The sequence below is a fragment of the Hermetia illucens genome, chromosome 1, assembly GCF_905115235.1.
Source record: "Hermetia illucens chromosome 1, iHerIll2.2.curated.20191125, whole genome shotgun sequence".
NCBI classification, from domain to species: Eukaryota; Metazoa; Arthropoda; class Insecta; order Diptera; family Stratiomyidae; genus Hermetia; species Hermetia illucens.
This window is the reverse complement of record NC_051849.1, coordinates 206,045,538-206,073,295: the sequence shown is the minus strand read 5'-3', so window position 1 is coordinate 206,073,295 and position 27,758 is coordinate 206,045,538. Positions and strand designations below refer to the sequence as shown.

The 27,758-nt window shown below is 44.7% G+C and overlaps 2 protein-coding genes across 2 annotated transcripts; both read right to left on the bottom strand.

The window, feature by feature from the left end:
- Positions 1 to 127: 127 nt before the first annotated feature.
- LOC119657603 (thioredoxin domain-containing protein 17) lies at positions 128 to 6,391 on the bottom strand. The gene is made up of 3 exons (XM_038064605.1): positions 6,038 to 6,391; positions 5,898 to 5,979; positions 128 to 380 (listed from the first exon to the last, which is right to left on the bottom strand). The coding sequence occupies exons 1-3, from the start codon at positions 6,180 to 6,182 to the stop codon at positions 227 to 229; spliced, it is 381 nt and encodes a 126-aa protein (XP_037920533.1). The 5' UTR covers positions 6,183 to 6,391; the 3' UTR covers positions 128 to 226.
- Positions 6,392 to 16,078: 9,687 nt separating this feature from the next.
- LOC119647191 (SWI/SNF-related matrix-associated actin-dependent regulator of chromatin subfamily A-like protein 1) lies at positions 16,079 to 27,743 on the bottom strand. Its single transcript, XM_038048002.1, has 10 exons — positions 27,001 to 27,743; positions 26,714 to 26,939; positions 20,856 to 20,990; positions 20,430 to 20,785; positions 20,219 to 20,369; positions 17,291 to 17,443; positions 17,080 to 17,230; positions 16,855 to 16,986; positions 16,488 to 16,682; positions 16,079 to 16,402 (listed from the first exon to the last, which is right to left on the bottom strand). Exons 1-10 carry the CDS (start codon positions 27,431 to 27,433, stop codon positions 16,193 to 16,195), a joined length of 2,142 nt encoding a protein of 713 aa, XP_037903930.1. The 5' UTR covers positions 27,434 to 27,743; the 3' UTR covers positions 16,079 to 16,192.
- Between the last annotated feature and the right edge of the window lie 15 nt (positions 27,744 to 27,758).

Genomic DNA, 27,758 nt, shown 5'->3' with positions numbered 1-27,758 from the left:
AACTGTGAGCGGACCGTAGCCTCGTCAACTGCTTATTCAAATTATACCTACCTTTGCAAAATTTAACGTTTTTTCCCCTATTTCTTCTGAAATTTCCGTAAAGCTGTTGATAGCAAAAAAATACAAGCCCAATACCTCATGAATTCTTATATATATTTTCAGTATTCATTAGAGGTGAACATATATATGTTAATTGTGTCCTAAAAAATTATGATCCCTATCCCTTTCAATCTTCATCCTCGAATAACATTTCAACAAGATCTTTATTCGAAACACGTTCACCGTCGAGTCGTTGTGGTGACTTCCATCGCAGGAGAGTTGGCAAGAACACCAAGTGTGTACGTGGATCCTTTCTAAATGGACAGTTTATGTCTTTCCAGCTGAAAATAAAAGAAAATTGATGATAAAACTTCAATCAATAGGAAAATTATGTAAATGGTAGTAGAGCTACTCAAATTTGGATCTCGTAATTATGAAAATTAACAACGGAACTCAACCTTTGGATGGGTTCCGAAGGATTTTTCTTACATTTTAAAATAACAAAATTACTTCAAATTTGATGCTCTATGTCATACGTCCAGGGAAGAATCGAACGACATGTCGCCGGCGAGATGATTGTCGTGTATTTTCCGCATTAAATCGTCCGTGCTAATGTAGTAATAGTCCCCCTCCTCCTTCCGTGTGAACTCTAAATACCAATGCTCCTGCACCATCTCGCGAATCATCTGCTCCACTTGCTAAGGTGATGTTTCCGTGTCTCTGCCGACTGCAGCAGTCACTAGCAATAGGGACAGGGGCGACCTGTCACCCATTGGTTGTTGTGCCGCTTCACTCTGGGCAACATGACCGCCTTTGGTAACTATTAGCCTTTCAGCCTTGCCCTTATACGGGGCCATCTTCTCGGCCACCCTCGTCAGTACATTGTTGCACTCCAGGATAACCCTGCTGTTCACCTCAACAACCGTCTCAGACGATACTCCGCTCTGAGCAGAGTGCCAACAAGCTCCTGGCTGATCCTCCTGCCCTCCGTAACATCGCCTCCTAAAACTTCCTGAAATTTTCGCCTCCCTTCCTCTTCGTAGAATCCTCCTTCCGACTCTGCAGTCTTCAATGCGGAGTCAACTCGCTATCGGAGCTATTTACCAGCTCCGCTAGCTCTCTTTTATTTTTTGGTAGTGCTCAATACTGGCTCAACTCTTTTTTTATGTCAATTTTCGCCATTTATCTACAATTATGGAGCCATCTCACTCAGCACTCGACGACCCCTCACACTTACTTACTGGCTGGTTACAAGCCCGAACTGCTTTCGATGAGGTCCCAATATCCGTGGGATAACGCTCACTTCATTTTCCGCGGGGCATGCTCGATTTTGCATTTTATTCTTTTATTCTGGTCACAAATATTTTTTTCCTACTTGTATGACAACCCCACCATCAACCACCTCGCTACACAAAGTGTATCGTTATGGTTACTGAACTAATTGATTTTCACTTTTCCGCAGTTGACAACAGACAACAGAGTGTGCCATAAGGTCTAGACTTATTATTTTGTTTATCGTAAACAGTAATTAACTTTTTTTGTGACTTCGAAGTCGTAAACAACCCCCAAAAGTCGACCACCACCAAAAAACAATTCTAAAATCCGCTCTGGAGTAGGTCTCGAAAAACGTCTAGTCGCAACAAATGCTAATAGGGCTGATGGTTGATCATATGAAACTCATTACACTCAATTTTATGGAGCACTCCACAGAACCTTGCACACAGAAAAATTGAACTTTTTTCTTCTCCTTTCTCCTGTGGAGAAGTTGGCGTCTAAGCCTGGATTATTACCAGTTGAGGCTCCTAGTCTCCGCCGGTTGGCTAGCCCGTTAGGATTCTATATTGCCAGCTGTATGTATTTCGGATTACATACACGATCAAATAGCCAAATTGAAAGGAACTTGTCTGCAAGCGGGGGTAGGTAGGGTAATGTAGGCATAATCCCACGGCCCTCTTTGAACATGAACTGATTTGAAAATCGCAATCAGAGCCCCACCATGGCTGGCGCAGCGATACTGGTTTAGACTGTTTCCAGGCTCATCATTCATATCAGTGGATATGAGGCCTATCGAACACCTCTGCGCAACTCCACGCTTGAGCTCACAAGGAGCTCTGCCCGCGATATGGGCACAACCATTATGAAAGTCCCACAAGGAGGCCAACCTCAAATAAGCGAGCAGAAGGGTTCTCCTGGAACATATGTTCTGGGAGGACCATCCCGGTTCCCATAGTACTAAATGAGGCTTCGTAGCAAGAGCCACTTCAGATGGGTCCTTCGCAGACCCGGGTCTGATCTCCCTTCTCGAATTTGTAGGGTGATGTCCATTGCCTTGTCCGCCCGGTATACGGGGATTATGATCCGTGCCAAGGGTATAAAGTGGCTGTCGATATGACATTTTGAGTGCCACCGAATATACTTAACGTTATGTGGTTGCGTACTGTGCGGGGAGTTCTTGTATTCTCAGCAAATCTGCCACTTGATCCACCGCCTGTAGATACCAAGACCTTCATCTATGATTTCTAATTGTCGTTGAATTTTTCCTCGAAATTCGATGTGAAAACTTTACGCTCACCACAAACGGTAAATTTTCTACATTATCTATTTGAGTAGAAAGTAATTGCACTTTTACTCCGATAATGGCTTTAGTTTCCAATGCTACGTTTCGGATTCTAATGCAACTCAGCAACTCACGCTAATTATTAAAAGACCAGAACAATCACAATAGCTGCACGCAAACGCCCAATGTCAGCAAATACAATTAAAATTGAATGCGTAATTGCTGAATCACCTACTCCGCGAATCTATCACTCTAAACATCTTGAAACGAAGAAAGTGAAAGTGAAACCGCGAATCCGGCACCCATCTTCAGTTGCCCGCATTCCTAGCCACGAAGCTGCACTCCTCCAAATACTCGAACAAAGAACTGACTTATTTGTCCTGCATTGAGCCGGCCTCTATCAAATAACAAAAGTCCCGCTAGAAATGCATTTCCAATATATAGCTTCATTCGGTTTATGACCGAGTCATGGAACGCATAATGGAAGCAACAACAAAAAGAGTTAACGATCATTTTGGAATATTAGAAAAGTTCTGTATTCAAATTGAAGGGAAGATCGTTTTCTGAATAAAATTTTTGAAAAGAAAAATAAAATGATAATTTATGAATGTTTTGAAATAAGCGAAAATTTCGGACGTAATAAAATGATCCCGAACAGGAGAAAAAGAAGAAGTATCATCATCATCAACACCGCAACAACCGGTATCCGGTCTAGGTCTGCCTTAATAAGGAACTCCAGACATTCCGGTTTTGCGCCGGGGTCCACCAATTCGATATCCCTAAAAGCTGTCTGGCGTACTGACCTACGCCATCGCTCCATCTCAGGCAGGGTCTGCCTCGTCTTCTTTTTCTACCACAGATATTGCCCTTACAGACTGTTAGGACTGGATTATCCTTATCCATACGGATTAAATGACCCGCCCACCGCAACCTGTTGAGCCGGATTTTATCCACAACGGGACGGTCATGGTATCGTTCATAGATTTCGTCGTTATGTAGGCTACGGAATCGTTCATCGTCATGTAGGGGGCTAAATATTCTTCGGAGGTTTCTTCTCTTGAACGCGGCCAAGAGTTCGCAATTCTTCTTGCTAAAAACTCAAGTCTCCGAGGAATACATGAGGACTGGCAAGATCATTGTCTTGTACAGTAAGAGCTTTGACCCTATGGTGAGACTTTTCGAGCGAAACAGTTTTTGTAAGCTGAAATAGGCTCTGTTGGCTGACAACCTTGCGCAGATTTCATTATCGTATCCTAGATAGGAGAAACTATCAACGGTCTCAAAGTTGTAGTCTCCTATCTTTATTCTTCCCGTTTGGCCAGTGCAGTTTGTACATCTCGGGTCGTTCTTCCCATGATGTCGATATCGTCAGCATTGGCCAGTAGTTGGGTGGACTTAAAGAGGATCATACCTCTTGCATTTACATCAGCATTACGGATCACTTTCTCCCGAGCCAGGTTAAAGAGGACGTATGATAGGGCATCCCCTTGTCGTAGACCGTTGTTGATGTCAAATGGTCTTCAGAGTCATCCTGCTGCTTTTATCTGGCCTCGCACAGTGGTCATGATCAGCCTAGGCAGTCTTATCAATATCGGAATACCGAATTCTCTCATGGCCGTGTATAGTTTTACCCTGGCTATGCTATCATAGGCGGCTTTAAAGTCGATGAATAGATCGTGTAATTGGTGTCCATATTCCCATATTCCCCTATTCCAACAATTTCGGATGTAACAAAATAATCCTGAACAGGAGAAAAACGAACTTAGGACAAAGCGAACGAAATGATGCACATGCCATGAACACTAGAAATATAATCCCTATAAAGCTTTTCTTCAGAACCGTATTCGCGAAATCGTTGAAATAACCGTGAATCAAGCCGGATTTGTCAAAAACTGCGGAACTACTGACGCAATACACACTTGCGCGGTTACTCATGGAGAAACACCGTGAGAAGCATCGCCCTCTTTAAATTGCCTTTCTGGATCTAGAGAAAGCGTATGACCGTGTGCCACACGAACTCATCTGCTATGCTTTATGACAACACTTAGTACCAGAAGAACTCGTGCACTGGGTTCAATTGCTCTACCACGATCCGAAAAGTAAAGTTCGAAGTATGGCGGGTGTATCAAAACCGCTTCGTATCTCTGTTGGTGTTCATCAAGGAAGCGCCCTCCCACCACTCCTCTTTGTTCTTGTTATGGACACCGTGACACGGGACATCCAACGTCCACGTGACACGTTTTGATCACATCCGAAATGAGGATATCCGCGATCTTTGTGGGGTTGTACCAATCGTGGAAAAGTTGCGAGAGAGGCGTCTTCGATGGTATGGTCACGGAATTCGTACTAACGAGAATTCACTTGCCAAGATTGGTCTGAACATCGAAGTCGTTGGTAAACGACCAAAAGGCAGGCCTAAACAACGGTGGCTTGATACACTGGATGGGGATTTAAAAGCCTCGAGATTGCACCCAGATCAGGCGAAAACGATCACGACGAGCCAACCCCGCTTGTGAACGGGACAAAGGCTAAAGGAAAAGAAGAAGACATCGGAGGCTTCTTTCAAGGCTTCAGTGTAAAATTCGATGATAACTTTCGATAGACATAACTCATGGACAACTTTTTATAATCACTACTTTGATGATATCATACCTTTTAAGGAGGAACGTCCCAATACAGTTTCGTCAAATATTGCATAATTCTACTAAACTCTTTCAACAGGTGTTGATTTTAGTAAGCCCGAGTAAACATGATGCCTTGCCTAAAATCGAGAACCTTCGGGAAAAGCTAGTCCCATTCCAAACACTTGAACGTGATATAATGTGATATAAACTAACTCAATATTCTATAATCATCTACCAATCTAGCGATCAGTATAAACTAATCCAATATAAATAGTTCTGGAAGCACTTAAGGGTGCATATCTAAAACAATAAACTGTCCCAAGCGCTTTCCAGACGGTTGATAGTGATATCAAACAGAGATAAAGTCGCCTCCCAATATAAATACTGTGAGTTAAGCGACCTAGGCATGGAGTAAAATTTCACAACGTCATTCCACAGTAAAGACAGATTAGGATTCTTTGATAAGGTCGTCTGTTCCATGCATCACTGTTAAATTATTCCAACCAGAACAGCTTTATCGCTCCTCGTCGTGGATATGATTAAACCGATTTTCCCCCACTACAGGGGCTATGCAAATCTCACTTAAGTGCTTCAGAGAAATTATCGAAGAATCACGATTTCGAAAAATCATGAAATATTCAAAATCCAATATCATTCCTTACATACTAAGTACTTACTAGCTCCGCTCCCCCACATCGACGTGAATAAAGTGGCTTTTCTCGGCTGCCTTGGTTAGTGCCTCTTTCACAACAGGTTCGGCTGGAAATGACCTCGAATCAATATAATTCACACTTTTCCACGGAATCAATAAATTTACCTTTGACACAATAGGGGCACCAACTCATTCCATTTTCTTCCTTGCCACCGCTGAACAGGACATGGACTGGTTCTCCACTTGTCTCAAGATCCTCCACCAGTTTCGTGAACTCCTCGTAACCTTTAACGTGATGTTCTACGACCATTTTCCTGCCGGCCTCGACGATGCTCCGTGCGTTAGAATTATTTGCTACTTTTACACTCGTTGCCGCTGCTCTAGCGACTTTGAACAAATGCCCTAAACGATACGTTTTGAGATTATTTATAAAGAAAAACACACAAGCAAGCGAGTGCACGAGCCCCACGAATGTCTCTAGAGCTACCACTTAGCATGGAATAACTTGACAGTGCTATTCAATATCAAAGTGAATTTTAAAGACTGCATGAGGCGAGATGGCGTTATTATCGGTAAGATGATAATTAAACTAAAGAATCAGTTAACTCTGAAGAGGGATCAGCTGGTTTCCGAAATACAGTTATTTGTGATTATTTTTAAACTGTTCGTGAACTAGGTATTATAGTTCCCATAATATTGTCAGCTACAGGTATTGTACCTAAATCCCTCACGGCTTCCCTTGATGTCCTGGGACTTTCGCACAGTCTGGTTCAAACCATGCAGAAGTACACCATTCTGCATACGTGCTCGATGTTACGGGGAGTACTCGACGGATTCTCCCACTGACTTACCACCGGCCACCACCACCAGCGCCCATTTAGTTTTTAAGTAGGTAGGATCGTCCGAGCCTAAATGCTTGGCACCTAATGCTAGTATTAGGTAAAATCCGGCATCTGCCGAGATTGTGATAACTCGGAAATAATAATATTTGTTGGCGCAAAAATTCAATTGGATCAGGGCCTTGAAGTGTGTTAGATTACTTCATTCAGTACACTACAGGACACTGTAGAAGGCAATGTGGTGCGCATTGCAACCGCCCAAAGTTATTATCCTGATTTGAATCAGGTACTCATTAACAGCTGAATCGGCTGGTATCCGACATCCAGTGACAATAACAAATCCAACCGTTATCAGGGAGATTTAAACCACGACCTTCCACTACAACAGCTCAGCGGTTACACTTGAGCCATCCGGACCCTATTTCATAGTACGGTCACTAAAAATGTTTATTAGAGTTCCAAATCAAAGGTTCTGGACCAGGAAATAGACGAAATAGAGATAGAAGGAAGTTCCCTCGAAATAGCTAAATGGTTACTGAGAAAATTTATTACCTGGCAAAATTTAATAAAAAAACAAGTCGGGAAACCGGAAGCTGGGCGTATCAGGTATGAAAGGTTTTGTTTGCTTCTTCTGTGAGTATATTTGAGTGTAGAACTATCCCATTTGTACGTAGCCCGTTAACAATATGCATTTAGCATGTCAGATTTAGTACTTGGGGTTGTAAATTTACACGGTAAAGGTAACTTTGAGCTCCTGTAACTTTGTTACTAATAGCATGATTTTGATCAAACTTGGAGATAATATGCCTCATATTACATTTTATACTACTACCAACTTTTATAACTCTGAGATAAACTTAAGGGGGGTTTTACTCAATTTTCCCAAAAATATGGTAATATACTATTATTAACTTAATTTGAACAGATGTCGATATGGAGAGTATTTTGAGGCCTGGACACCATATAGAGGCAGCTCCATGATTTTTTTTTTTCAGATTTTTCGGTTGGGTAGCTTCTGAGACTGGGTCCGTTAAAGAAATCATCACTTTCCACCCCTCCCACTCCTCGCCTTTTTAACAAATTTCAAAACTAAGACCGGCTTCGAAAAGAACTAATCGAGTCCTTTCATTTGATACCCCACATGGCTACATTTGGTGAAAAAAAAACCCCTAAATCTCAACGTAGAAGGATATCACTCACTGCATGCCTGCAAATTTCGTGTCAATTGGTATAGCCGTTTCTTAGAAAACGGCCTGTGACAGACAGACAAGCCATACAATGTACTGCGAATCAGACATACAGCGGTTTTGTGTGGGCGAAAATAAACGGGGTATATGTGTACAGCTGTTCAGCCCCACCAAGCCTGACACTGTCCGAATTCAAGGAAATGCTTGACCGTCTTGTTCTCGACACAATGGGTCGTAGTCCAAGGTGATTGCTGGTGACTTCAATGCTTGGGCTCGAGAGTGGGGTAGCAGAGAGACAAATGCAAGGGGCCGCAGTCCCTGCACTGGCACGTGGTATGTCTTGGTGCGTCAGCAAACACTACACCCACAGCGATCACCAGGCAATCTTCTTTGGGCTATGGGTGGAGTCACCGGGCAAAGACCTATCATGCCCGAAACCGAGAAAGATATCAGGCTGATCCGTTAAAGCTCTGGATGAGCAGACCTTCATGGAGGTGTGGTTAGACCGAACTAATAAAGCAGGCGTCTCTACAGAACTAGCTGCCCATGTGGCCCAATGCATCGCCAAAGCGTGTGACGCGCCCATGCAGAGGAGGTGCTCATATACAACATAGACAGCTTCCAGCGACCTCAGAACGACACGGTAATACCGCCAGTCACCAGTGACGAGCTGCTGGAGATCTGCGTTAGGATAGGAGATAACAAAGCTCCGGGTCTGGATGGCGTGCCGAATATGGTCCTTAAGCTTGCCGTGAAATGCAGACCCGACATGTTCGCTGAGTTGTTCGAAGCGTGCATGTCTGAGGGGATATTTCCTGCATCATGGAAACGACAGAAGTTGGTGCTACTGCCTAAGGCTGGCAAACCTCCAGGTGAGCCAATCTCCTACAGACCTATTTGTCTTTTGGACACTGTGGGGAAAATGCTAGAGCGAGTAATCAATAATAGATTATTCCCGATTGTTGGGAGCCAGGGAGGTCTCTCAGATGGGCAGTATGGGTTCCGTAAAGCCAGATCAACCATTGACGCCATCAAAATGGTTACTGGCTTGGCCGAAGATGCAATCCACGGAAAGGACTGTACTAGCAAATATTGCATAGTAGTGACCCTGGATGTGAGAAATGCATTCAATTCGGCCAATTGAAACCTAATACGGGAATCTCTGGCGATTGGTATTCCCGCTTATCTTGCAGCTATTGTCAACAGCTATTTACAAGAACGGAGGCTTTGGTATGACGGACCCCAGGAGAACATTGTCTCCGCGGGTGTCCCACAGAGCTCCGTACTGGGCCCACTGCAGTGGAACATCATGTAAAGCGATATTGTTAATCTTCCCCTTCCGGAGGAAGCCATGGTGGTGGGCTACGCCGATGATATAGCGCTAGTTGTGGTCGCAAAGCATCTCGAAGATGCTGAGTTATACTCATGCAAAGCGATCAGTGCTGTTAAGGGTTGGCTAGAGAGATCTGGTCTGACACTTGCGGAGGAAAAAACGGAAGCCGTCCTCATCACCAAGCGCCGTAAAAAAAATTTTGTCCGTATTCAAATTGAGAGATCGCTCGGGAAAGGGCCAATGGACACACAGCCCATCCCTGCCATCAAGGAGTGGTTGGAGAGACGGCACGGTGAGATTAATTATAATCTTACTCAGTTTCTCACGGAGCATGGAGGATATCGCCAGTACATGTTCAGGTTTAAACTAGATACCTCACCCGATTGTCCAAACTGCGATGGATTCCCTGAGGACCCAGAGCATGTATTCTTCCACTGTTCAAGGTTTGTGGTGGAAAGGAAGAACCTAGAGGAGACTCTAGGAGAGGTGTTCGTACCAGAGAATCTGGTGCGAAGAATGTTAATATGTCAGAAAGACTGGGGTTACGTACGCCGCGTAGAGACGAAAGGGGGCCAAGCTAAAATGAGCTGACTCTGGCCCTGTGATTTAATACCGTACGGTGGTTCCACGGGGCTTGGAGGAGTCGGGGGTGGTTTTAGTGGGTAAGAATCACACACGCTGGCGTGTCCAGGCCAGTGTCTTTTGAAGATTTCCACCTCAAAAAAAAAAAGAAAGACAGACGGACAGACAGACATTGAACCGATTTTAATAAGGTTTTGTTTTGCAAACGAATCCTTAAAAAACGACCCTCTTTACAATGGTATTGCTAACGGAACGTCCAACCAAAAGAGGAAGGCCGAAATCTTAGACGGTGCCGACTAACCGCTTGGAAACTCCTTCCAAATGACTGCTGGAACACAGGGCCTGAAAAGGTTACTTGGGCTGTTTTCAGTTGACCCTTAAGAGGCTGAAAAATGCCAAAGGTAATCCATGTATACCTTCAGTATAGTAAAAGCAGCATGCATGTGACCTAAGGTCAGATACTCCTCCATAAATTCGATATGTTCCTTTTGTAACCCCGGCTGACGTACTAGCTTGCGGAATCTGCGAAGAGCCATGTTCTTGGAATCGACTAGAGCTGCCAGATCGGTGGTGAAATGCAGGGAAACTTCGTGTCTACCTTCTGCAGTTCGTTTGGTCCACCGAGCGTAATGTGCTTCGCATTGTCTCTCACTCTTCGACTTCGATTCCGCACGTGATTTTGTCCTTGCTCATGGTTCCACTGATTCCTCCTGCAATAATCCAGCCTAACGAAGTATTCTGAAGAATAGGAAGGTTGTCCCTTAACCGTATTTTCCCTATAGACAATAGTTGGTAGTAAAATTCTACGTCAAGAAGTAGGTCTGCTCGATCAGGGCGATAGAAGTTATGATCAGACATCTTTACCTTACCGCCCTTGGATCTCATGGTAAAAGGAGAGATTAGGCTTACAGCATACAGTAGAAGGGAATATCTGAACGCATATTCAAATTTTTCAGTTGTTGATTGACCCTAGTCCGCAGCGAGCGATAAATCATGGCATAATTTTGCGCTCAAATGGTAGGAACAAGCTCCTTTTTGAGGCTTTTCTCAGTTTTCATAGAATAAATTTAATTGTCACCATCGGTATACTTACTTTCACGTTTGATCCCTGCACTATTCAAGAGGGGGTTTGAACGGCAGATACTAAAAATGAAGGTTCCTAAATGTTAATGGCTAGTGGATTAATAAATAAAAAACAAAAAACATAAAGTTGCGCTTAAAATGATTGAAAATACTACAAAAATTTTTCAACCTGTAATATGTGGGTGTGTATGACGGAATTGAAATATTTATCAAGGAATGCTGCGATATTAATTTAAAGTAATGTGATTTTGTGGGAGATATGCGTGTGAAATTGAAAATACTTCCACTTCTTCTACTTTAGCCTTATCAAACAGCCATTGTTCCAATTCGCCTTTTGCTCGGCTTCGATGCCCAGGGCAATCTTTGCTAGTGAGTTCCCATCAGTCCGAATTGCATGACGATATTATTGAAGTGACTTTTGCCGCAGTTTTTTCATTTCATTTAGATTGCGAATGTCTCCATTTTGCCACGACACTGACCCAATACAATATTTTCGTTTTTATAATCGCAAGGCGCCGTCCATTGTCTTTGATTGTCATCCAGTACTGAGAATCATAGAGAAGAACAGAGCGCACAACATAGGAGATTTAGGATTTAAGACATTCGTTGATGAGTCGAATACTAAAGACACCATTTTATCCAAGTAACGCTGCGTGAAGCAATTTCATAGTGCAATTTACGGTTGACTGATAGCATTGATCCAAGATTCCTTAACAGTTTATTTCTCGGCAGGTCATTCTTTGATTGGGGTCGGTTATAAAAAATAGGGTTTTATTCAAGTTTATCTGGAGCCCGTGTTACATGAAGCGATCATTTCACTTTTGGACGATCAGATTAGGTTGGTGGGAGACGAAAACATCCAATTTCTTTTTTTTTTTGAATTTGAGTTGCATGTTATAGGTATGGTTGGGTTATCGTCATTTCCTCAGGATTAGACTTGAGACTGTTTTTCAACTTCCGTATCGAATATCATATATGATCAGTTTTGTTCGATGTCTAAACCGTTCCCAATTTTAGGATATTGTTAATCTTGTGTCTAGACAGTGTACAATTGGTGGATGACTTGTGTTCCTATGGATAGATGGATTTTCTGATTGAAAGATGTAACTAAAGAAGAGAATATGGTCCTTTCTGTCACGCTCCACGCAGGGCAGAGGTGAGGTAGCGTTTACATTGACTTCATCAATACTCTACGGATCATTTTAGAATAGTGCGTGGAGTCTAGATCTTCGCAACGCTTGCTCTTTATCTATTACGAGAAAGCCTTCAATAGTGTCAACGAGTGTATCTGGTATGCTCTACGCAAAGCCTCTGAGCACTTAGACTCTAGTGGGTCATTGTACTCGATTCTGATGTAATACTACCCGCTGTAGTTGTAGCACAACAGCATGAAAAATCTGATGTCTGATGCGTTCATAGGCGGGGCAATCACATAGAATATGTTTCGTGGATTCTGCTTCCTCATTACAGGAAGGACACGCATTACCTTAGAGAAGTCCTGTTCTGAACATATGGCTAGGTAGTAAATTATGGCCAGTCAGAATGCCTAGAATACCTTAGCAAGTCTTCCCGCTTTTTGACAGGATAAACTTTGTCGTATGTTTGTTTGGTTCTGACGGGACAAGTTTGGTGTGTTTAACAGCATTAAGGCTCAGCCACCTGGCATTAGCCAATGTTACTGACACCCGAATTTCTGGTTCCGGTCCGGGTATGGGGAAAATTGAACCCTCTTCTGCTAAAGCAGCCGAGATTGCATTTCCCTCTACACCATAATGACTGGGTACCCAGAGAAGTTCCACCGCATTGAATCTAGAACCAGAGTTCAATCGATTTCTACATACCTGAACGATTTTTTGAAGTGATCAAAGGACTGCTCAACGCCCTCAATCCAGCTTGATTATCGCTACAGATTGGGATGCGCCTGCCTTTCAAACGCTCGTCAATGATCAAGGTTGCCGCCCTTAGATTAGCATAAACTTCAGTCTGAAAGACTGCTGTATATTGTCCCAAGGGAAAAGCCAACTTCTTGTTTTTATTCGAGAGGTAGACTCCTGGTCCAGAATCCTGTTCTCTTTTTGAGCCATTGGTGTAGAAAATGTTAGTATATCCTGACCCAGTTTTCAATTCGTTTCAAGATAACCTCATATCATCTACCAAACAGGGGGGGGGGGGATCCGAGAATCAGAAGGCATTGCGAAAACTGGATGCCCCCACGTCCATTGTTTCCCCATAGATCTAATCAAATTAGTTTATGAGCTACTCTCATTGCAGTGGTCTATGTAAATTGAGTAATGCCTTCGGAGCTGCGCTGGATATTGTCTTCATGGCACCGGCGGTACCCAGACACATAGTTCTTTGCAGTGTGGGTAGTTCATAGCGAAAACTCCCCCACACTACGGATGCATGAGCGAACATCGGTCTAATGATACCGACATATACCCACATTACTACCTGAAGCCTAAGTCGCCATGCCGAGGCAAAGGTCCGCTTACATAACCCATAAGCTCTGAGAGCTTTTTCATCTTTATCAGATCATCAGATATTTCACTTCTTCGGATAATTGAAGGGTTGTACCCCTCTTCTCTGGAAAGCGAAGACCATTCAGTTTCCTCCTTTTTGTAAATAATACCAGGATTTACTGTGTCTTTCTACTCACCGTTTCGAGATCTCGACCAACAACCAGCGCAGCCACATCATCCGCATAAACTTGAACGTGTATTTTCAGATTTTGCAGTTCGCATAGTAGGGAGTCGACTAGCATACTCCACAGAAGTGCTGATGACACATTTCATTGAGGGCAGCCTTTCGTCACTTCTGTTGTTAGGTTCATCGCTATCTAACAACAGAAGCGAACACCCACTTCAGCAGACAGCAATCTCTGCGTTAGCATAGCGTAGATCCACTTAATTAAATGTTCATCAAGACCATGCTTTCTGACAATGTCCACGAACATCCACATCGCGTACTCACCTTCCAGAGTTGCTTCCTCTATCTTTGAACCAAGAAGTGAAGAGGAGACTCACATACCTTTCCGTGATGGTAAGCATGTTGGTTTTTATTTAGTGGGTGCGACCTGCCTGATTGCCTTTTCGCGAATGGGACCCTCAATCGGTTTTCCAGACATTTCAGCAAAAATGATGTAAAGCTGGTTTGTCTGAAGTTCTTTGGATTTCAATAGTCATCCTTCCCAGGCTTAGGTGTAAAGACTACCTTCACCTTCTGCCAAGTGAAAGGCAGCAAACAAGATATTTTCGAAAAATATTTCTTAAAAGTTGCTCTAACTGTTCTATACCCTCCTTTAGCAGTGCTGGATATATGCCATCCATGCCAAGTGCTTTGAAGTATTCAAAGGATAGTAGAGCAGCTCTCACCTTTCCATTGGTAACAGCCGCTCTCGCAGTGTCCTAGGTCCCCTTGCAAAACCTTCGTTTGGAAAGGTTTGCAGAAACCGCCAATTCTCTTTCTCCCACTTATGAGACTTGTTCTCCCGAGTAGTGTACTTCCAAGGGAGTCTGTGTAGACTCAACTGAACGCCAGACAGCTTTTAGGGATATCAAATTGGGGAACCTCGGCGCAAAACTGAGATGTATTGAGCTTCTTACTAAGGCAGGTTTAAACCAGATACCGGCTTTTGCGCCGTTGATGATGATTAGAAGCAGTGTAGGACAGTGAAGCATATTTTGCCCAGTAAACGCCAGCAGGTGGCAAAAAAACTGTATGGTGTTAATTTTTGAGGTGTCGTAGTATTACATTATGTATTAGTGGGCTATTATGAAGTGGTCAAAGGGTAGTATAGGTCCCGGGACGAAACGTGGGGTGGTACCCACGATGGAGCATAAAACCTGGGAGATGCCTGCTGAACCAACACCAACAGCTCTACTACCAAACCCTATCTCCACCTCCACGTGGTGACCGCTGGGAGCTCTTTCGTAACGAAAAGCTGCAGACGGAGAAGGATGAAGCCGAGTCTCCCGCAGGACAAACTGTACCAACTGGTCCTCCAGGTTGGAGGTTGGGTAGGGCTGACAACCCTACACGGAAAACCGATGTTACGGAGCCATGAAAGGAGCCTCGGACAGGATGGACTTTACAACGACGAACCCGGCAACGACAACGGATTAACGATTTGCGTATTTTCTCATGGAACGTGCGCTCCGTGTACAGAGATAAAGCTGATGAGCAGCTAGCCGATACCCTGTCTCAATATAGGGCTGATATAACAGCGTTACAGGAAATGCGATTGACAGGGACCAGTTTCCTGGAGAAGAGCCACTACACCATATATTATAGTGGTCATCCAGTAAACCATGTGCTCGGAGTAGGTTTCTTAGTCAGCCAAAAAATGAAACCCGCTGTTATCGGCTTTGAAAACATAAGCGAACGGTCATGCACTCTGCGCTTGCGAGGCAAGTTTAGAAATATAAGCCTCATTAACGTTCACGCCCCTACAGAGGAGACTGCAGAGTCGGCGAAGGATGCCTTCTACGAGGCAGTAGGAAACCGATAACAGCTACGATGATGAAATCCGCGACCGGTTGTTGGCAGCCAACAGAACCTATTTCAGCTTACAAAAACTGTTCCGCTCGAAACGTCTCACCATAGGGTCAAAGCTCTTACGCTACAAGACAATGATCTTGCCAGTCCTCATGTATTCCTCGGAGACTTGAGTTCTTAGCAAGAAGAATTACGAACTCTTGGCCTCGTTCGAGAGAAGAATCCTCCGAAGAATTGTTGGCCCCCTACATGAGGATGGACGATTCCGTAGCCTACATAACGACGAAATATATGAGCGATACCATGACCGTCCGGTTGTGGATAAAATCTGGCTCAATAGGTTACGATGGGCGTGTCACTTAATCCGTATGGATGAGGATGATCCAGCCCGAATAGTCTAGAAGTAGAAAAAGAAGACGAGGCAGACCCTGTCTAAGATGGAGCGATGGCGTAGGTCAGGACGCCAGACAGCTTTTAGGGATATCGAATTGGTGGACCTCGGCGCAAAACCGGGATGTCTGGAGTTCCTTATTAAGGCAGGCCTAGACCGGATAAAAGACCGGTTGTTGCGCCGTTGATGATGATGATGATTGTGAAGAGAAGGTATTATTACAAATGCCATGTGAAGTCCCTTTGGGATTGGATCTGAGCACGTATCTTCATAAACAGTCTAAAAAACTTTCTAATCCATAAATATTTGTCTTTATTCGTTCAACGCAATTACAAAACATTATCAAAAACTTCACAGTCAACGAAACAGGTGCACGTTTCACATTAAGCAATGCAAGCAGCATACATTCGATCAAAAGTCTATATTTGCAAAATCATCGTCGTCCCCATCATTCAATAGATCTTCGAATGAATCGTAGTTAGCATTCTGTTCATTCGTTTCCGATATATCCTGAGGAAGTTGGGCAGGCCGATTGTCATCATCACTAGACGTACTCACATCCAGCGAATTTGGATTTGTTTTGCGAGGAGTCTTGACAACGTATTTGTCGATATTTCCCGACTACAAATCATTCAAGTTAATGAAATAAGAAAGTTACCTAAAGCAAGGTGAACGAGAGTGGAAATATAAAGCCTTGAATGCTTACCGAATTTGGTCCGACGATGTGCTCGCTATTTCGAAGATCTTCTGAGAAAAGTCCAGCTTTATTCAAGACATCTTGTTTGTTTTGCAACTTTCGCCAGATAATATCATCGGCTGTATCACGAGCCAATAAATATCGACAAATTACTTCATTTTCTTGGCCGATTCGATGGGCCCGACTTTCAGCTTGTGCTAGAGTCTGTTAAATTGTGTCAAAGAACATTAAATTATTTACTTTTTTGGGGAAGGGAATGTATTTGAAAGTGTCGGATAAAAGGCAGCTGAAGTGAACAATGCATCATCCCTCCTAGAATTTATATGTTCTTGAAACAACTCTTGCTAGAAAGAGACTAGATTATGGTCATACTTACACTTGGATTCCAATCTAGTTCAGCAAACAGGATTAATTGTGCAGCAGTCAAACTTATACCAGCATTACAGGCTCTTATAGACAGGACAGCGGCACGACATTTGGGCTTTGTTTGAAATTTTTCTACTTTTTCCTATAAAATGGGATCAAAAATAAGGTCATGGGATCAGATCTCGGTCGGTTTATCCCAACTCATTGATAAAAACTGATTTCTCAACGTACTTACCGCTCTTATTTCATTCTTCGTCGAACCATCAATCCGTATATGTTGGACTTTCAGATTTTTCAGACATTCACAGATGGCGTCAAGCACGCATTTGTGGTGAGCAAAAATGATGAATTTGATTTTTTCCTTGACAATCCCTTTCAAATAGGAACTAGAAGTAAGATGGGTTATAGAAGTAAGTTTAGCGCCGAATTTCGGGGGGAGACCTTACCATATGGCTTCACATTTCACGCGTCCCGTCTCTGCATAGTACTGAATGAGATCCTCTTCTTTTATGTAAGTCATATATTGGGAGGCTATCTTTGAAAAATGGCGCAACTTTAAACTTTGGCTTATCAAGGCTGGGTCTAAATAAACAGTTTCTCTGAAAGTCAGAGAAGACAAAGGAATTATAGATGAGAGTGTGTAAGATAGCGAAATATTTTGTTTTTCTGGACCAAGAATATTAGAAACCCTTGAAAACTCGTGAACGGTTTCAACCATAAGAATTATTTGGCTCTTTCATCATAACTACTGTGCCTAACAGTGTAGTCTTAACATCATCTCAGGAGTCTATGCACCAGGCCTCTAAATCTGAGTTGATTTCGTCTGAAATGCCTTCCTACATCAGGGTTGATTCCACTGGCTCTACACCTCCAGCGGTCCCTATCCGACGAGTTACGGTCAACCGAGTTTCCGATCCTGTCTGCCTGCATTGGACCTACAACGGGGCAACATCCGCTGTCTCCTCAGCAAGCCACAGCGGCCCCACTTTTTGACATTGTCCCTGCCACCAACAAAGCTCCACTTCCCGCCGCTGCCATATAGCCTGACACTCCATCCATCCATCCATAAATAGCTCTTTATCTCCAGGCTAGCGTTCGCAACTTCTATGGACGATGTTCTGGAGTATACAAAGAGCAAAGTTAGTTTACTTTCTCCTCTGTCTTGCGTTAAACTGACAAAAGACAACAACACCGACCGGATGAGTGCATCTTTCAAGGTGACTTATCCACACGAAGTTAACATCCTCGACAACCCTTATTTCTGGCCTGAAGGTGTATTCATCAAGCCACACAAGCGCCCCAATTCGCGGGTAAATTTCAGGGCAACCCGCCTGCCTCGCCGAGCTATATAACTGGATCTATGTTTACTGTCCGTCTGTTTTATCAGAACCTTAGGGATTTAAGAACCAAGCTGGCGGCCTTCAATTTATCTGCGCTGGTTCAGCAACACCATGCTATCTGTATCTCCTGGCTGGACGATGCCATATTAAATTCCGAGCTCCCCGAAGGGTACTCAACTTTCCGCTGTGACAGGGACCGGGAAGTATCTCGAAGGTCCACCGGCGGTGGGATCCTAATTGCAATAAAAGATACACTCCCCGCCGAACTCGTCTTCTCCTCCTCTGGCCGTCCTTTTGATTGTGTTGCTCTTCATGTCTCCCCGCCCAACTTCCTTTCGTTCATTGTATCTTCTGTATATGTCTCCTGTGGTTGCCCTTCTCACCTGTATGAAGAATTGTTTGACAGTTTGTCTGAACTCCTTGCTGTCAGACTTCCTTCCTCCCTTTCTTCCTTTGCAGATATTTTAATCTTCCCATGCTCCACTGGCCTAATCATCCTAGACTTCCAATTCCTTCCAACAACCTCTCCCATTCTTCCCTGCCACTTTCTTCCTTTATGAACACTTGCTCTGCCCTGAATTTCAAGAGCACCAAAAACTCCTTGGGCCGCACTCTCGATATTTTCCTTTCCAACCTCCCCGAGCGGCACCTCTCTTCATTTCCATGCACATCCCCGTATGTCAAAACTGACGCTCACCACCCCGCGCTTGAATTTGAAGCGGGGCTCCCTCGTTCAAAACGTATCCAACTTGGTTCACAATGGAAATTCTTATTAACATTCGCTTGAAACATACACTGCGGAAGAAGTTTCGGGCTTCTAAGAAAGATGCCGACCTTGCTCACTTTAAGACTATACGCCCTACTGTGAAGTCTATGGTCAGAAAAAGCGCGTAAGAGTTACTTATTGAACGCCGAAGCCACCCTTGCCTGCGGTGACTTAAAACCCTTTTGGTCACACGCTCGCAATTCTCGTAATCCCACTCAATCTCTCCCTTACTCTATCAGTTTCGTTGTCTTCACTGCCAACTCCCCACAATCCTGCGACCTTCTCTGCATCTACTTCTCTTCAGTGTTTTATCCCTCCAGCCCTCCACCTCCCTCTACACTTCTCATAGCTGCAGACTGCTCCGAATCTCTGGCCATTCTTCTCCTTACGCCTTCCTTGGTTGAGTTCTTCATTGGTGATCTTGACCCCAATCTCGGACCTGGTCCCGATGCGCTCCCTAACCTCTTCCTCATTAACTGAAGAAAACACATTTCCCTTCCCCTGAGTATAATCTACAACAAAACTCTAGATGAATGCTACTTTCCCCGTCTCTGGAAAGAGGCTCTTATCATCCCTATCCTCAAGAGCGGAGACCCTTCTCTTGCTGTGAACTACCGCCCCATTTCCCTTCTCTCCTCTTGCTCCAAAATCCTCGAAAGATACGTCCACGATTGGTTGACCGTGCACTTCGGTCACCTCATTGTCAAAGAGCAGCATGGTTTCGTGAAACATAGATCTACGGCTTCAAACCTTCTGGTCTTTACCAACTTTGTTGCTAAATGCTTGAATTCACGACAGGAGGTACATACTATTTATACCGATTTCACCAAAGCCTTTTCCTAGTCTCTCAGTGGATAACCCCTTTCACTACTGACCTCCTTCGAAGACCTGGGTATAATATTCGACGACAAACTTCAATTCCTACTTCGTTGACATCATCAAAAGAGCTTCCAAAATATCTGGTTTATCCTACGTTCCTCCTCCGACTTTACCTCAATCCAGCCCTCCTTAACACTCTTCAATTCCCTTGTCAGAAACGTACTTGAATATTGCTATGTAGTCTGGTCCCCCTTCCGCATTCGGGACTGCCGCGCTCTTGAAGTTGTACAACGCAAATTCACCCGGACCCACTTTTACAAAAAGAACCCTTCCACGGATTGATTATCCGTCACGACTCCGCAGCCTTAATCTCCCCTCCCTGCAGCAACGCCGTATCTTCCTTGATATGTGTACTCTTTTCAAACGAATATTATTCTAAAAATAATTACCTGTTCTTTTCCGCTAACTCAGGTAGAACTTCTGCTTTCGTTCGCCTTATCATGAACTTCTTACATAGAATCACTTTTAGTTCGTCTAAATTTGATTGTCCACTCGCATCCCATCCGAAGTTTCCTGCTTTCCCCTCGCAGTAACGAACCGCTGAAAATGACCAAAAACAGTTAAAATATGAATCCAAGCCTTCCAGTCATCTCAACTCACTGTAATCCATATAATTGAGGAATCCCCTATCCAACATCTTTAGCTGCGAAAACAACTCAACAGGACGGGAAAGTGCTGGAGTTCCGGATAATAAAATCACTCTTTTTGCTTTTTTCGCGAGTCTGTCGGCGACTTTTGTACATTTAGATTTGAAATTTTTTAAAGTATGAGATTCATCCATAATTAGGACACCGAAATGCATAGATTCGAGCTTTTCTAGACATTTTTCGAGCATAGGGTAGCTGCTAATCACTATTTTGGCATCGTCAAAACACTCCTGACTGGCTGTTATGCAGGCTATATGGTGGCAATTCACGAAGGTTAAGAGCTTACGAACTTGAGATAGCCAGACATCTCTTCGTGGGGGAATCAAACGAATGAATTTGGAAAAACAAAATTAAGATTTCAAAGAATTCGAAGGGTTACCTGGTTGACGCTGTGGTGGCGATGAGCAATGGCCAATCCTCCTTGTAGAAGTCAGCCAAGGCTAGAGCTTGGTATGTTTTTCCGAGGCCCATTTCGTCTGCAATTAGAACGCGACCCTGTTTACTTATTCCGAACCTGGAATTAAGACAACACGAGATACAGTAAAGGTAGTGTTAGAATTGCTTTAATCAAAAGGGCTTCAATCTGGAAAATCTAAAATTAAAACACAGTTCAGTGTTCGGTCCATGAGTGTCCTATTGAAACGTAAGCGAGGCCTAAAAGGCAATGAGAAGACCAATGGTTTTTGAACACTTCGACACGATACAATAATTTTTACTGTGCCTTTAGGAGGCACCGACGATATTTCATTATATGATTCGTCAGTTCGCATTTTGGTTGAAAATATCTTACGTTGTAGGAAACAATTTTAACAAAGCAAGTTTCCCGCGCCTAAAAGCGGAACAAATTGGAGCAAGTGTTCTCCAGGTTGAGGGTTGGGTAGGGTTGACAACCCTACATGGAAAACCGATGTTACGAAGCCACGGAAGGAACTTCGAGCAGGATAGACTTTAAAACGGCGAATCCGCCAACGACAACGAAATAACGATTTGCCAATTTTTTCATGGAACGTGCGCTCCCTGTACAGACCGAATGCTGCTCAGCAGCTAGCCGATACCCTGTCCCAATATAAGGCTGATGTAACAGCGTTGCAGGAAATGCGTTGGACAGGGACCGGTTTCCTGGAGAAAAGCCACTACACCATATATTATAGTGACCATCCAGTTGAACATGTGCTCGGAGTAAATTTCTTAATCAGGCAAAATATGTCTCAAGTATGATATCAAAATCATACTTGCAGATTTCAACAGTCAAGTAGGGATTTACATAGGGATACCAATGACAACGGACTGCGGATTATTCGGTTAGCAAGGAAGTATTGGAAGTACCTGGTTTGCGCGGAAAGCAGTCCACAAACATAGGTGGGAGCTACTGTCTGCATACCGACCGCTGTGTATGCTTGACACCGTCGGGAAAGTGCTTGAAAAGCTCATCAGGAGTAGACTCGCCGATGCGATCCGTGCTGCCGGGCACTTATCCTCAAGAGCAGTTCGGGCTTAGAACAGGGAGATCCACGGTGAATGTTGTTATGGATGCCGTTCATCGAGCCGAGGCGCACCGCTGCCGATCTCGACGGACAGTTCTCCTCATAACGCTTGATGCCAGAAATGCCGCCAATTCCGTAAGATGAACAGAGACGCTAGGCACATTAGAAAACCCATTCGCAAACCTCGATCGCACTCTGGAACAGGCGCAAAGCAGACTTGAATCTAGCGCTGTTAATGCGTCGGCAACATACAGTTCGGTGTCATCGTTAAAGCCAGCGGTTTTACTCGGTTTTGGTGTATTGATGGCTTACATGATTTCTCTTCTGATTGGAGGAACAGTCCGTATCAGCATGGTGGTGATTAGCCATTTCATCGACAAGAGGAGGAACCGCACCGGATGTAATTCAGTTAAAAACTGTGACGAAGTGTTGTTTCCACCTCTTGAGTTGCTCGTCATCGTGGATGACTTTGGTCGCCGTAATTCTTGAACGGATTTCACTTAGTACTTGAAAAAATAAGTCACGACTCTAAGAGGCAGAATACACTTGTCAGGTCGGCGCAGCGGCTACGGCTAGAAGAAGGAACCAGATGTGTCGGCGGTAGTTCAGGGCATCGGCTGAAGCGTTCATACTGCCGGCGATGCAGTCAGTGACTCACGTCTCCATTGAGTCGCCACATTATTCCGCCCCCAGCTGAAACCGCGCGGATTTAGTGGAGGAACGCGGAATATGTGTTACCGCTTTTCTGAAGCGTCCTTTAGTTCGGCGAAAATTTTCAATCTCGCCAAGGAGACCCATTTGGGTCCGTGCTAATAGTCCAGCATTCCATTGGACTGCAGATAGTATGCAGTGGTCTTGTGGCTTGAAACCCAGGAGCTTGCTAACTCCGAGAAAAGAGTAGACTCAAATTGGTTTCAGGGTGTGATTTCGGCTGGTACACCACAGTGCGGGATCCTTTCTCGACAAAAGGCTTCGGCACATGATTATGCAGCAATGTCAGTAAGAGGTATTGCTTTAGACCACCGCGTAAATCTGTCGTTTATTGTGAGGCAATACTTGTATCTGTGCGATTCCCGCAAAGGGCAAACGATGTCCATGTGGATGGTGTGGAAGTCGACCGAAGTAATACGCATACTTTCTTTTTTGCGTACCTGTTGATGGCACTTCTGGCATGTAATGCACTGTCTGGCTCTAGAGTTAATGTCCTTCTTCATGGATGGCACCAAGTATTTTCCGGTGACTAGCCGGTTCGTCGTCCCGATGCCTGGGTGCGCAAAAATGTGTACAGCGTGGAATATTTCCTGACGAAAATCGGCCGGTTGTGTTGTTTCGAACAGAAGCTGAACGGTTGCCAGGTTTGGTTCACCTGCTGGTGAAGAGCGGCGCTTACCGATGTGTTTGAGGCATCTACGAATATGGCTAGGAGCCCATCTGGGCGAGGAAATGCCAGAAGTGTGACAGTATCAAATACCTGGACGACCTCAGTAGACCTCGTAACTGCGCGGGGGTCTTTTATTTTGGGCCCAGACAAGTAAGCGTTGAGGATCGCTTGATGATGAGCGCCAAGGCCGCAGGAAACGACGATAGAAGTTTAACAGTTTAACATGCCCAAGAATCTTCGCAAATCTTCACCGTGATTGGAAGGGGAAAGTTTTTGATCGATTCAACCTTGTCTGGGTCTGGTTGAATTTCGCCAGAGGTGATCATGCGGCCGAAAAATTAAACATGCTTTTGTAGAATTTTTCAATGTCCTGAACGACCCTGGATTGAAGAAGATGTTGAACAATGCTCTGAAGATGGTCTAAATGTTTAGATTTAGAAGAAGAGGAGACCAAAATATCATTCATGTAGGTGAAATAGAAGCTTCAGTTTCGAAGGACAGAATAGATGAATTTATAGAATTTCTGTGCTGCGTTACACAAGCCAAATGCCATCCTGGTGAACTGGAGTCCGAAAGGTGTGCAAATGGCGTTTTTAGTATGTTTTCGGGAGCTACAGCGCCTTAACTAGATCCACGGCCGTGGAAATACGGCAGTTTGACAATGAATGCGCGAAATCATGAATGAGTGGAGTAGAGTATCGGTTGGAAATTATCTTAGTTTTCAGGCGCCTGTAATCTCCGCAAGGCCTCAATTCGCCGTTTGGCTTACGGACTATGTGGAGAGAAAATGACTAACAGCTATTGGAAGCCTCTCACATATGATTTGAAACTGAAGCCCGACAAAACGTCCTCTCGTCAGCTTCGACACCTGAGCTTTATAAGCCAGTTTATGTCCGACACACAGCACGTGTCCGGCAAGGATAACATAGTTGTTGACGTTTTATCACGTGTCTCCGAGGTTAACATCCCCGCCTCATTCGAGGAGGATGACGCAGTACTTCAGAGCCTCAAATGCAACCCTAAATACAAATTTTGGGAGTTGTCCATCTTCGGCTCGAACCTCTCTCTCTGCTGCGAATACTCGGAAAAGGGACCCCGACCATATATTCTGGCCACCTTTCGCAAGGAAGTGTTCAACGCACTTCATGACTTAGCGCATCCAGGCATCAGGACAACAAATCGACTAGTCACCGAAAAATACTTCTGGCCCTCCATGAGTAAGGACATCAACTCCTGGATCAGAGAGTGCATCGCATGCCAGAAGTGTAAGGTCACCAGGCATGTAAGGAAAGAAATGGGCTCATTCCCACGCACTACCAGGCGATTTCACACAATATAACTAGACATCGTAGGCCCTTTGCGGGACTGGCACGGTTTCAAGTATTGCCTTACAATTATCGACAGGTTTACGCGGTGGCCTGAGGCAATACCTCTCAAGGACATTACGGCGCAATCTTGTGCCGAAGCCCTCTATCGGGAGTGGATTCCTCGCTTTGGTGTCCCTGCAGTAACTATCACTGACCAGGGAATGCAATTTGAATCCACCCTTTTTTCGGAGTTAGGCAAACTTCTGAGATTCAAATCCCAGCGAACTACTGCATACCACCTGCAATCCAATGGGATGCTAGATCGTTGGCATCGGACGCTGAAATCCGCCATTATGGCACGCGACGATCCGTCCTGGACTCAAGTCTTGCCTCTCGTCCTGCTCGGCCTACGAACAACCCGCCGAGAAGAATTTGCTGCCAGCCCCGCGGCGATAGTATACGGGGAGAACCTAAGGCTCCCAAGTGATCCGGTCTTCGACAAGAGATCGGGTCTTACAGAGTCTGGATTGCTGCGTCTGTTGAGAGACAACCTCCACCGCTTTAAAACCACAACTCCCACCCGACACACATACGCCTGCGCCCTCAAGGAACTGGACTCGTGTACGTACGTTCTGATCAGGACGGATGCTGTCCGGAAGCCGCTGCAGCTTCCATAGGAAGGTCCGTACCGTGTTCTCGAGCGGGGAGAACAAGTCTTCCAGCTCGAGATCAGGGCTGAGTTGGTTTGTTTGACTTTTCAGGAACGAGAGGAAGTTTACTGTTTGGAGACTAGTCCAGGTTTCAGTCGGTCTTTGCGGCTGAAGCCAGTTCTTTAGCGCCTTTGCCAGGTTCCATAATTCTTTCCCATCTGATCTGTTCAGTTTCTCGGTTGTTTTTTTCCCAGGATTTTTCTTTTGGCCAAGTTTACTTCTTTGTGCCACGACTGTGTCATTTCCTCGAGTGCTTGAATGTTTTGAAAGGTTCGTTCCTTAATGTGGACCGGAATCTTAAAAGTTAAGTCTGTCAGAAACCGGCTCCCAAGTGAAGCGAGCCCGCCCTGCGCTAGCCGTCGGAAGCAACCAGACCCGGGATTCGCGTCTGTAACCAGTCTTTCCAGAGTACAAAAGTACATTGCCGAAAGAGGGAAAGGAGCACTCTCCCAGAGTTCCCCGATCTTAGTTTGCTTAGGTCTAGAAAGTCCAGCTTATACCGTTGGAATTCTCGTTCGAGTTGGAGAAAGCGAGAATTCTGGTGACCCCTCGATACCATTGTCGACGTTGACGTTTAGGTAGAGCCTCTTACGACAAACAAGGAAGATTTTGAGTGTATACTTGAGCCCCAACTCACAGTTCCAAGCTGTCTGTGTCGTATCATCGGAGTAGGTTGGCCTGACACAACCTCCAACGAAGAACTTGGTCGGCGCCCAGGTTTGGCACTTGTATTCGATGTGATCGGAAGGCGGAAGATGGAAGTGGATAGGCTACACGCTAAGGAGAGGCGACCATTGCATTGCGGGCCATGCCATGCAGTGGAATGAATCCACTCTCCTAAGATGGCCGACGAGTGGGTCCTCCCAAGGGGAGCATCTCGGGAAGTCGTGATGAAAAAAAAAGAAGTTGTTTGAGGAATATTCAGGATCCGGTGCAGATCCACGCATCGGCTAAAAGGACACGTGAGAGATCGAAACGCACAAAGGACCCACCATATCCCTGAACCTAGATAACGCAGTGGAGCGGGCCTTCAAGGTAAATTTCATCAAATTTCTAGGTTTTTCGGGTAGCTCTCCCCTCTAAGTCGAGTTCGGTCCCACACGACGATCTTCGACCTTCGTCCAGTCCATTGAGTCTTCACTTTTGGCCGACTCATCCCCGTAAAGGACTCTGCAGTCTATCTTTCACCTTCCAGTTCCTCACAGTACGTCCTAAAGGAGCCCCATTTCGCACATCTTAGGAATTTCTTATATTCACGCTATGAGTTCCGCAAGTTTAACCAGTCCACGTTCTTATTGCGGTCCAGGTTTCGTCTGTATCACCATATATTGTTATACGACTAGAAAGGAACTTACTTAACTCCTTCCTTTTGAAACGGAAGCAAAGAATCCCGCAGAGGCTCCGAAATCGAAGCCATGTAAGACAACATCGAGCCATCATCCAGCCTACTTTCCTCTCTGAAGATATCCAAAACTTTCTTGTGGATGCCCTCGAGCACTACATTCGGTTTCAATCCTTCGAACCTTTCCATGACAAGCTCATACTGCTTGAGATCGAAGGTCCACAGTCTTCTGTCGCCATCTGAAACGAAGCAGATTTTTTTATTGAGAACTAACAAGTTGACTTCCCTTGGGGGACCCACCGTAACTCCTCGAAGGGATCGTTTTGCATACATCGATCGCCTTCCCGTGGTACTCGGACATATAAACTCCGAACCGACTCGCTGTTACCATTGCACTGCGACAATGGACAACTCGAATGTTGTTCGGAACAAAAATTGGTGCCAGTTCTGGAGCCTTATTTTGCTGGAATGCGGAACTTGGTAGGGTTTTCAAGGGAGCTTGCTTTGGGTACGGTTGCGCTGATATCCGAGCTTGATTGAGATGGCGGTCGGGGTTGTTATTGTTCCGAAAGGCTCCAAGGAAACTGGCTGCATTGTTGCCTGTCGCAGGTGGATTTTTGGCTATAACCGGGGAACTGGCGGTTCTGGTCGTGGTTTCTTGCTTTCTTGCATTTAATCTTTCCAGGGCGATTCGGCGCTTCTCCGCGATTTCTTCGGCAGAGCACAGAGACATGTCGAGGGTGTTTCAAAATATGAGAAATTTGGCGGAACGTTGACGTTGAGCCCCATCAGCTGGCGGAACTGTAAATGGTAACGACTTCTTGGATTTTTGTAAACACATGAAGACGGCGCGAATGTCAAAATTGTGAGGGGAATAGGAAGAATCGTGGAGTGTATGAAGTTCTGGTAGATGTCACCGCGTCGGTGAGGAGATGTCATGGAAGGTTGAATGCTTAATTTGAATCTTTTTGTTGCTTTAGATAATTTTGCCATTCATGTTCAAACTATTTAATTGCATTTTAATCTATTTCCTAATTTATAGTAAATATTTTACAAGT